This window comes from Tachysurus fulvidraco, chromosome 11 (assembly GCF_022655615.1).
Source record: "Tachysurus fulvidraco isolate hzauxx_2018 chromosome 11, HZAU_PFXX_2.0, whole genome shotgun sequence".
NCBI lineage: Eukaryota > Metazoa > Chordata > Actinopteri > Siluriformes > Bagridae > Tachysurus > Tachysurus fulvidraco.
This window is the reverse complement of record NC_062528.1, coordinates 18559794-18571998: the sequence shown is the minus strand read 5'-3', so window position 1 is coordinate 18571998 and position 12205 is coordinate 18559794. Positions and strand designations below refer to the sequence as shown.

Here is a 12205-nt window from a genome sequence, read left to right as displayed (position 1 = left end):
AGCCATGCACACCGTGAAGCACTTCTTACCTCCCTCCTTTCTGCCCTAACTTTATTCCACCAGCACATCTAAGATGAAGCCTACCGTGTGGGAACTGTTATCAAGATTCCATCAAAGTACCAGACACAGAAAGTGTAAATGGTGAGTGTCTCAAGCATAAAGAAAACGTAAGGGGGTAAGGAAATAAAGTGTACCACTAACAAGCCCATGCTAACAGGCAATTGTGTAAGGTACTCAATCAATCTGAATGGGACAAAGGCCCTTCTTGGGTCTTTGTGAAGCAGAAACCTGCAGAGCAACCACACTCCATCTCGTTCATGGTCTTCTTTATTCAATTCATTAAGAAAAAGGCCGTCTTGAATAAATGTACCAATTATGCAGCTGCTTCACGTGGTCAGGATAAAAAAACTCTCATCACTCCAAATAGCGGACACAGCTAAGTCCAAGTGTGCTAGCAAAAGTTACACAACCGCAACTTGTTCATAGTCATTTTCCATGTACAAGTCACGTAGAGAATGTTGTTTTAATTGATCACCATTAATGAAATAAAAATCACACAATTCTTCTATGGATGCAATATTTATTTATTTATTTATTTATTTATTATAGATTATCGTTTATTAATATTTCAGGGGGTTGTCTTAATTTTGAGAATAACTAAAGTATTGCTTTATTAGTAGCTATTCATGTGGTAATATAAAGCCTGTTACTTTCTGCATTATACATAATGACACCAGAAATTGTTACTGGCATTAAAAAAAATATCTTCTTAAAAAATTGTCTATTGTTAAAATGGCAGAATCCATAATAAGGTGAAGCTGTAATACTGACTTTAATTAAAGGTCTTATATCCTGCCATGAGATAAACCCATAAACGTAAATAAATCCTTAATCACAATATACCTATTCAAATTCCAAATGTACTATTTACTTGTTGGGTGAGTTTAAAGGTGGTGGGAACCTCTTCTCCGACGCTCTCTTAAGGGGAGAAAGCACTCATCGAGAGCATTGCCGCAATGCTTGGATGTGGATTTGGCAGCGATTTGTACCGTCTGTGTATCATCTTGCTCCCAACTGCTTTTGAGCTGTAAACCAGCTCCCATCAACTGCATCCAGTTATGGCAGATCGTGAGAGACAGCTTGCTTTGGACCCTGGCCTTGGCAAGAATACCTAGTACGCTAACCCAAACAACATGGTCTCGCAATTACAAATTCATACAAACGTGTATGACTCAATTTGTCAGAAAAGTTGTGAATAGATAAGGTAAGATGTGGGGTAAACATTGGTAGTTTTTCTTGTGACTTTTCATTTGTATGCAAGATACTGTACCCATAATGAGAGAGAAGAAGCGATACTGTTCAAGTTGGGCCAAACCACAACGATCTGTCTTACTTTATGTGTGTCATGATACCATATTCATCACATTTAAGGATAGTAGATGCTATAAATTCCTCCAGGATGACACTTCACACTTTTTTCCTTAAAAGCAAATAAGTAATTTGGTCCACTGCCCACTTTGTTTTTATCTATTGGCCCCTCTTTCAGTTTAAAATCGCTTTACATTAAGCTGCAGTGTAACTTTGGTTATTATTTGACAATATGTTCACTACTAGTCAACCAGAAACAGAAAAAAAAATAAAAACTTTAGAAACACAATCAGCACAAATGAGATGAAATCAAAGCCAGCCACTCAAGTCCTTTTCTCTCACTTTTTTGTGCTCGACCACATTTTTCACAGTCAGACAAAAGGCCATTTAGTCGAAATTAAGGCCCATTCATCATACAAAGCGGCTCGAGATTGGAACAAACTGTAAGTGCTGTTAAAATCTTGACTGTGTCTAATTTAGAGGCAGAGCCCGCTGCTTTTAAAATAAGCTCCGCCATACCCTCTTCGGTACCCTGGAAACCTTTGTGAGGTGAAGACGAGGACAGCCAATAAAGAGCAAATCCCTTTCAGCCAAAGGACAGCAGGTAACTAATAACGCAAGAACTCCAATTTAAACACAGCTTTTCACTAAACTGTCCCAAATGTCCAAATCCCTTTCAGCTGGAGCATTGAAGTCAAGTTTCTAAAACATCTGTTCCGATTTCTAGTATTTTAAAGAATAATTAGATTAATTAAGTGCAAATAACAAACAAAATATTAAACGACAGATAGATAGATAATAATAATGCATTTTTAGTCGTTTACTTGCGATAGATAGATAGATAGATAGATAGATAGATAGATAGATAGATAGATAGATAGATAGATAGATAGATAGATAGATAGATAGATAGATAGATAGATAGGCAGTATACTGCAAATAAAGGAGTAATCCTACCTCTAAGAAACATGTCCCTGATGCAAGGTTCTCCTTAAGGGATGCGTTGTAGAACTTGCTTCCAAAAACAGGCTCATTGTCATTAATATCCTGAAGGATAACTTTGACAACAGCAGTGGAGGACAGAGGAGGTCTACCCCTGTCCATAGCTACAATGATCAAACTAGGTGTAGGGTCTGTCTCATAATCCAGCTGAGTGAGCGTAGTAATGATGCCAGTGACAGCATCAATGCTAAACCAGTCAGAATGACTCTCAAGATTTTGCAAGATACTATAGTGGACATCTCCATTCGGACCCTGGTCTTTGTCTCGAGCTGTGACCTGTAGCACAAAGCTCCCTGGAAAGATTACTTCTGGGATTACCTGGGTGTATTCTTGTTGGTCAAATAAAGGTGGGTTGTCATTGACATCGGTAACCTGGATGGTAAATGAAGACTCGGCTCGCAAGGGAGGGGTTCCAGAGTCCGTGGCCATGACTCTTAGTTCATAGCGATCCCGCTCTTCACGATCCAGGATTTCATCTACACATATGAGGTAGATAATATTATCTTTAGTGGTCAGAGCAAATTTTCCATCTCCACCCTCCAAAGACACATTGACGTTAGAGTACTCCCCATAATCAGGGTCTGTAACAGAGATCCGCGCTACGTACTGGCCAGGCTGTGCGCCTTCGGATATGCGTGGTGAGCCATCTTCACTAAGGAAGATGATGGTCATGGTGGGCTGATTGTCATTATAGTCCCGCACATGTATGGTCACAAAGGCATTGGTGACCTCAGGTTGTGTCGCATTGTCCCTTGCCTGAACGACCAGCTCATGAACCTTTCGCATCTCATAGTCCAATGGTTTGTTCAGAGTTATCACTCCAGTCTGGGAGTTAATGACAAAGTAGCGATCAGGGTCACTCTGTCTTCTGTTGATTTCATAAAACACCAGGCCGTTGTCACCTTCGTCGACATCAGAAGCAAACACTTGCAGTATATTGTTGCCTGGCTGCAGGTTTTCAGAGATCATGGCATGATATCTGCTCTGATTAAAAACTGGGGCATTGTCATTGATGTCCTGCACGGTCACATCCAGAATCATCTGTCCAGTCTTCTTAGGAGATCCTCCATCAAATGCCTCCAAGAGGAGTGTATAGGATGACCTTTTCTCCCTGTCTAAAATGGCATTGACTACCAAATCCAGGTAAAGTACTTGATTGGAGCCTCTTCGTGTTTCAAGAAGAAAAGCCTGACCAACATTTCCATCTGTTATAATATAACCTTGCGTTGTCAGCTGGTCCTTATCTGCATCCATGGCAGGATCAAGGGGAAATTTAGTTCCTATTGCAGTCTGTTCCGGGATTTTGAAGGAGGCCCGTTTTCTGGGAAACACTGGAGCGTGATCGTTGATGTCATTGACTAAAATGGTTACCTCCACTGTGACACCAGTCATGGTAACCGCTATAAAATTGTAGCGGTCTCGTACTTCTCGGTCCAAGATCTTTGCTGTCCTTATGATGCCCGTGCTCTCGTCAATGTCCAAGTCCGTACCAACACCTGTTCCCTCATGATCTGAGATGAAGTAAAGAGATGCTGTAACACCTGGGGGAAGACCAGCACTAATATCTCCAACTACAGTACCTGCCGGTTGCTCTTCATCTAGCTGGAGCTCCAGTGTACCGGGCACCATAGACGAGTGAGCCGTGAAGATTTCAAGAGCGACACAGACAAGCACAAACAGCCTACTATTCCATGTCCTGTGCTGATAAATTCGGTCCATTATTGTGCTTCCCTCTCTTCTTAGCACTTTCTTCATTTTAGCTGTTTCTTAACGAACCTGTAAGTACAAAATAAGAAGTTGTTAGATTGAGAATCAAAAGCTTGACAATTATCTATACTGCCTTCCAGATACTAGAAATAAACTTGATTTGGTAAGGTTAAGTCAGGAATACATAAGAAGCATTCTATATTTTATATGGGGAAGTCGTGGCCTAATGGTTAGAGAGTCTGACTCCTAACCCTAAGGTTGTGGGTTCGAGTCTCTGGCCGGCCACGACTGAGGTGCCCTTGAGCAAGTCACCGAACCCCCCAACTGCTCCCCGGGCACCGCAGCATAACTGGCTGCCCACTGCTCCGGGTTAAATGCAGAGAACAAATTCTGAGTATGGGTCACCGTACTTAGCCGTATGTCACTTTCACTTTTCAATGTCACGTCACTATAGGCGTAGTTTCCTAATCTCAGAGTGGACTCGCATTTATGTAAATTATTCTCACTTAATAAGTCTTCTCGCCAAGATTAACAAAAACCACAGGCCGGTGTACAAGTCCAGTAAAAAGACAACACAAGCCTACGTTATTGCTTTTAGCTTCTTTTAAATTGAATAAGCATGGAACCTTTGCTAGCGGCCAAGACAGCTTCATGGTGCTTGACGTGTAACAGTACCCTATAGTACATGAGAATACAGAGTTAGTGGGTGTAATGGAGACTCCGGGACCTGAGAGAAGGTTGACACCCTCTCACTAGCAGGGTGTGAGACCTGATATCGGGAGTCTAAAAGACTCTTAGCAGCACTGAATACTCCCTCTGCAGCCATTTGGTGTGTTAACCATAAGAATGTCCTCTTGTACTACTCTTGTGGGGACTTTGAATTTAACCAGAAATTTCTGCTTGCAAGAACAAACAACTTTTTTCTCCATGGGTCCTGAACAGAAGTACTTGAAAGCTAGGTCAAGTCACTGAATCATAATGTGCTGTTAACACAATGAAACCTTAATGGCAAAGATAATATATAGGATTAAAATAAAGCCACTGATGTTAATTCGCAAAAGCGGAGGTCTGCTCTCAAGTGTACTCTTGACACTTTCGCAAAATCTTTTGTACTGAAAAGATTATTAAGTCTTTTACTCGTTTGTAGATAATTCCACGATCCAATATATTACCGAATATATATTAATAATATTATGTGAGACATGTGATTCAGTATGCTCGTTAGATCCAAAATCTGATTTATTTATTTTTGTGTTTTTCTTTTAGTTAATGAACGGTAAAAGCTGTTGAAAATAAACTACTTACAGTAGTAATGAACATATCTTAAGACTTTTTTTAATGTATTAAAGAACGTTTACTTTATTACCGAGCCATGCATTAAACATTCATTCATTCATTCATTTTCTACCGCTTATCCGAACTACCTCGGGTCACGGGGAGCCTCAAGCGTCATCGGGCATCGAGCCAGGATACACCCTGGACGGAGTGCCAACCCATCACAGGGAACACACACACTCGCATTCACTCACACACTCACACACTACGGACAATTTTCCAGAGATGCCAATCAACCTACCATGCATGTCTTTGGACCGGGGAGGAAACCGGAGTACCCGGAGGAAACCCCCGAGGCACGGGGAGAACATGCAAACTCCACACACACAAGGCGGAGGTGGGAATCGAACCCCCAACCCTGGAGGTGTGAGGCGAACGTGCTAACCACTAAGCCACCATGACCAGCCATGAATTAAACAATCTGAAGGAAAACATAAATCCAGAAGTACATTACAAGCAATGTAAAATAACTCAAAAGCATTCATTAGCACTACTTTCACTGTAAACTACAATGGAAAAAATGCAAACAGACTGTTTTAGAGTTCCAAAAACCCCATAACAAGAAACAAAACACAAGCGCCCTCATTTTTCTCTTAAAAAAAAAAAAGTTAAAATAGTCTAATTTATTAGCTACAAAATAAAACTGGAATTAACGTCTGTAGGAAACGAAGTCTAGGAACAGGTTTAATGATCACAGGTAGTGATGCAGAACTGCCAGTGTTACAAGCAAAGAAAAAAATACACACTTTTCCACAAACATCCGCTACTTAACGATACAGAAGGCGTTCATTCATTCATTTTTAGAAAGCAGCGGATCTTTAGTCTATCATGTGCATGAGGTGGGAATACAAACATTAACACACTTTAAAAGACACATTAACAATGAACTGAGCTGGATAAAACCCGGGACACCCAAAGGAAACCCACAAAGACACAAGAAGATTCCCACAAATACACAAGAAGATTCCCACAACTCCAAGCCCAGGATCAAACCTGGGATCATGAAGTTGTTAGGCAGCAACTGTTTTCACTGCACCACCCTGCCACTCTTAATAATAAGCAGCTCCTCCATGTTTTAGCCAACAAAGAGACCACAGTCCTGCCCACTTGGGTGCTTTTGGCTCACAAGACTGAGGCTTGTGAATTCAGGGGTCAAAGTTCACCTAGATAAGATCAACACAAGACCAAAGTAACCGAAAGCTGGAGCACATCCGTCCTTTCCACTGAGCGAATTTTACCCTATCTGAAAAAAATGTTTTGTCGTCCTACCTACCGTCACGGGTAAAGAATCATAAATGCTAAACATATATATATATATATGCTATAAAGTACATCAGATGACGGCTGCTGAACTTGCGTAATTAAAAGAGTGCATTCTTTTTTGATGGAGATGATTTTGAGAAACTAAAAATGCACGTTAAAGGTGCACATTGCACATATTAAAGGGTCTCAAGTGAATACGTATATGGTTTGAAGTTGGTGGTAATGTATGTGCGTGTGTGAGTGACAGATGTGTGCCGTGTGCCTGATTGTGGTGGTCTGTCTACCCAATAGCGGTGACAGTCTGTGTGTGTGTGTGTGTGTGTGTGTGTGTGTGTGTGTGTGTGTGTGTGTGTGTGTGTGTGCGAATGAGAGAGTGGGGATGGAGGGCTCCACACAGTCTGGCCTGCACCCTCTCTGGCTTTGCTGCATTGTAATTGGGTTGTGCTGGAAGGCTGCCTGTGCATATGGGAATCCAATCCTCATTTAAGTCTGTCAGCGGCAGAGCGACTGAAGCACTTACACACGAGGAAATGCTCACACATACATAGGACAGTAGGAGCACACACACACACACACACACACACACACACACACACACACACACACACACACACACACACAAGCAGATGCATGTGCATAAAAATCAGAGAAAAGGAAAAACTTTTAAAGCTTGAGTCATGCACATATTTCGATTCAATGTGCATAATATCAAATATCCACTAAACTAGCTCAAATGAAAGTGCTATTAGAAAAGATGAAAAGAATATTTTTTTATTTAGACGAAGAGGTCGTACCTTCGGTGACTGCCCCTGGAATGAAAAAGGGGGTCTCTAGAGATTTTGGCCCTCTACCTAATGGATATAGCAGACCTCTACAGGCCACACTAGACTTGCCCCGTGTCAAACGATGCTAGACCACTGCGGCTCTCCCGTCCACGATAGCCTTCTTATTCATGCATTTAATACCTAGTTAAAATATATGATATGAGGAGTCTACTGCTGGTTTGTTTCCAAAGTGCGGAGGCTGTAAGACACACCACACAGCCAGAATGATCAAAGTGTTGTTTTATTTTCTGTTATACTCCGAGGGAGTTCCCAGAGCTTAAATAGAGAAAGCTGCACATGCTGCTGCCAAGGCTGCTCAAAATATACACCTCGAACATATTAGGAGTTCATCCTGCCAAGAGGTGCGAGTGCTTATCTGAAATGTTTTCGTCATAGTTAATAATAGTAAGGAAAGAAATTTCCTTAGTCAACAAATCAACAATTCGGAGTCAACAATTCAGGTCAAATAATTGGGGGGGAAAAAAAAATTGTTGAAATCAGACATAATCTGCTCTTACGGAGTAATACTGCGGTCTTTAGAGGAATTCCCCACCCATACTGGGGGCACGATTTGTAGATGACAAGTTAAATCTAATCCCCTTTGGTTTGTTTTCTAGGTTAAAAGATTCGATGTAGAATCCTACAGAGTGGTTTTCCCATTATTTAAAGTTCCAGGAGGCTTAGGACATTTAACATATAAATCACAGTTACTTGATTCTTAGACTCGGTGGTCTGAAGATTTTTCCTGATTTAGAATAAATCCCATCCCGGTGAAATAACTACATAAAAAAAAAAAAAGAAGAAGAAGAAGGAAATGATCATCAAAAAAGAATGATCAGCATTTTTTCTCATGCTAAAAAAAATCTTTTGGTTCCACATTACATTTCTACACATGAGTAATTCTTAAACAACAAAATAACGAATGAATTTAAAATAAATAAATTAATTAAAAAAAAGAAGGAGAAGGAAATGATGATCATAAAAGAATGATTATAACAACTATAATGATCAGCATTTTTTCTCGTGCTAAAAATGTTTTTTTTTTTTGGTTCCACATTACATTCCTACACATGAGTAATTCTTAAACAACAAAACAACAAATTAATAAATAAATTAAATTAAATTAAATAAATAAATAAATAAATAGAAAACACGCAAAAAAATCAAAGGATGCATTAACTGGAATAATAGAAAAACTTAGTTATATACTAAGGAAACGGTTTCGAGGCAAACAGCCTCAGGATATCGGCTTTATCACGTCGTTTCAAGTTATATGTTCACGGTGTTACAACAAAAATCCGGAGGATTAATCGAGACAAGGTTTTCATCCTTCCTTCCGAGCTCCAACTTTAGGTCACATGGTTGACCCTAAAGCCAAGATGACAAAGCGCACATGGTGCGTAATTATAGAAAATGGCCCAGTTGAAGGAAAAAGAAAACATTCACTTTGTAAATGCCACAATATCTGCCATGATGGGGTCTGACAGTACTAAAGTGAAAACAGGCCTGGCTTATTTGCTGAAAAAACATGCACCAATAACATGTAATGGTCATTTTAAATTCCCGCTGACCCTTAAAAAGCTCAGGGGGATTTTTAGCTCTCCTGTAATGGTGTTTAAAGACCACGTGAACTCTTACACTGTTACTATCTCTCCTGATGCCTTCGTCCTTTTAGCCAGTAGTTCTGTTTCACAAAACGGGTCCAAATTGCTGACAGGAGGAAAAAAATATTAATATAAACATAGCCAAACAAAGAAGACTGTCAAACACTGTAACCATTCTGCCAAAGTGAAAACAACCACAGCTGGCCTGAGCAACTGCGTTCTGTCTCTTGCGTTCGGGATGTCATCTTCCCACCGGTGGATGCTCAGCATCGCCTCCCAAACACCTCCACTATCAACACCGGACGTTCAGTTTAAAAGCGTGAATGCGGAGCCAATCAAAATCTACGTAAAAGTTTACATTTCTCCAAGGTTTGTTTATTCGAGAGGGTAAATGAGGCAAAAGCTATTTATTTGCCAAAGTATGTTATAACCGTCTAATAGAGTTCTGTTTAGAGTTCTATTACGGCTAATATTGTTATATTTAGATGATATTTAGCTTTTTTTTTTACGATATTTATCCATTTTAAACTTCAGTACAGATTGCTGTGTCTTTCCATCTATTCTCTGTACTGATTATCCTACTCAGGAGCACAGGGGGCAGTCACGGGACCCCAGGGGGGCACAAAGTAGGGGACGCCCAGGACAGGGTGCCAACCCATCACACACACACACCCATTCAGAAACTATGGACAACTTAGAAATGTCAAATCAGCCTATAACGCATGTCTATTTACAGGGGAAAGAAACCAAAGAACAGGGAAAACATGCAAACTCTGCCACACACAGGTCAGAGGCGGGAATTAAACCCGAATCCCTTAACATTTTGTTATTTAAGTTCAAGTTTATTTCTGTTTATTACTCATTTATGTAAGGAGCCTCCAGCGTCAGTAATGTGATTCGGAATATCAGCACAGCTGCCTGTATTCACTACAACAGCATGACTACGAGTGAGATTGCATTTGTACAACACTTCTATGAGATGTTTCAGACGCAACACGGGTAAACAATTTGTTTGTTTTTGCTCCGTCAATGAAAACAGTTTCCAAAAGTACCACAGCTGGATAGAGTGTTGCCATGGTAACAGCCTGTAGTAAGTGTAGTAACGGTTACGGTGTAATGAATGTGTCCAGAATTAGTGTTTTGCATAGTGAAACTCAGACAAGAGGGGGCACGGTGGCTTAGTGGTTAGTACGTTTGTCTCACACCTCCATGGTTGGGGGTTCGATTCCCACCTCCACCTTGTGTGTGTTTGCATGTTCTCCCCATGCCTCGGGGGTTTCCTCCGGGTACTCCGGTTTCCTCCCCCGTTCCAAAGACATGCATGGTAGGTTGATTGGCATCTCTGGAAAATTGTCCGTAGTGTGTGATTGTGTGAGTGAATGAGAGTGTGCATGTGTGCCCTGCGATGGGTTGGCACTCCATCCAGGGTGTATCCTGCCTCGATGCCCGATGACGCCTGAGATCAGGCTCCCTGTGACCCAAGACGTTCGGATAAGCGGTAGAAAATGAATGAATATACTCAGACAAGAGAAGGGACACATACAGCGCTGTCATATTAAATATCAACACTCATGTCATTTCAATCAAATTTAGTGAACCGGATGTTTTCCGCCACAGGAAAGTCTTCAAGACCAAAAACATTTCTCCAGTTTCTGCTCCAAAATACATAACAAGCTTTGCTTTCTTTTTTTCTTTTTTCTTATTTTATTGTCTTCGAGCGAGGCTCGTGAAAGCATGGCTCCTCATATTCTTAAGACTGCTATAATAGAGACCACCATGTGTTTTGGATGTTGTTGTACATGAACAGTTAAAAAAGCAGGATGTATATTAACAAAAAAGATTACAACAGTTGCGGTAATAAAAAAGTAAGAATTCATATGGCTCAGGATATGTTATTTACAGAAACGATCCCTTCTGTGTGCTAGAAGAAACTCCCAACACTGCATGGATGATTATTTTGTAATAGTAGCATGTCCCTGAGTTATTTATTCCTTCATTGATCTACAGTAATGGAGCATCAGGACCAAGAGGATCTACAAACACCTGCACTCGCTTCATATTAGATCTCAGCTGTTGCTGGACATCACAATTATGGCCCATTGATTAAAACTTGACCAAAGTAGTATTTAACAACGATCATAGTCTACGCTGAGTAATATGGAGTCACTGAGAAGATGCAGATGAGTTCCTGCCGATGAGATAAGCTCAAAGAAGGGACGGAGATCCACGGGAGCCGATAAGGCTGGCAGGAAAAAGAAAAACACCCCGGCACTGATGTGTGCACAATCTTTGTGTTACAACACACCCTGACACGCACGGAAAAAATAATAAATAACAGCGCCTCTCTGCATGGTTTATCCACCAGTTGGCGATCCGCGCGTTCCCACAGCCGCCGACCCGGCGTGTGTTTGTTGAACTGTTTATGGAGGAAGGCTGGAAAAAAACAAGGCACTACGCGTGCTGCAGGGGCCTTTGAACATGACACCGGCTGACACAGCTTCAGTTACGCTGCGCTGATTGGAAACATCTGGCAGCTCAGAGCGAAAGAGTTCAGTCCAGAGTTTACGGAGTTCAGCGCGCACGATTTTAATGGAACACAGCCTAGTCCCTCATCGTATCTATAGGATGTATCATTTCTGCTATCTCTCTAACCATATGGAGAACTGGATCTTCCAATAGTTGCACCTACTGCTAATAAATCAAAACAGTGTGTGAGTAAAAACATGTTTCATTGGTTCCTGTTCTCGGGCCTGTGCCTCAGGACATGAGGGAAACAATTAGCACGCACTCTGCTTTGATAGCTATCGCATTTATGTTCTTTATCACCTGGGAACATATCTTTGTTGGACTTTTCCATCTCCAGAACCACACGTACACTAAGATTTATCTTGATTTACAGCAGAACAAGAAGTCAGAAGAGGAAACGGCTTCGAGGTCACGGTCGCAAAAAACAAACGATGATGACGCCGGGGCGATAAAATGCCAGTGGCTGGGTAGAGAAATGGCCCACAGTTCAGTACTGCAGTAAAAAAAATATGAGCAGGTAGAGTTTAATGAGAAACTCAGGGCAATCGCCATCTGGTATCCAGTGTACACACAAAC

At 41.1% G+C, this 12205-nt stretch overlaps 1 protein-coding gene across 1 annotated transcript in view; it reads right to left on the bottom strand.

Moving 5' to 3' along the window:
* Nucleotides 1–12205, bottom strand: part of dchs1a (dachsous cadherin-related 1a) — a 124619-nt gene that overhangs the window by 108732 nt on the left and 3682 nt on the right. The window contains exon 3 of the mRNA XM_047820807.1: nt 2326–4146. Within this exon, the coding sequence (XP_047676763.1) occupies nt 2326–4125 (1800 nt within the window). The 5' untranslated portion in view covers nt 4126–4146. The remainder of the gene's footprint in view (nt 1–2325; nt 4147–12205) is intronic.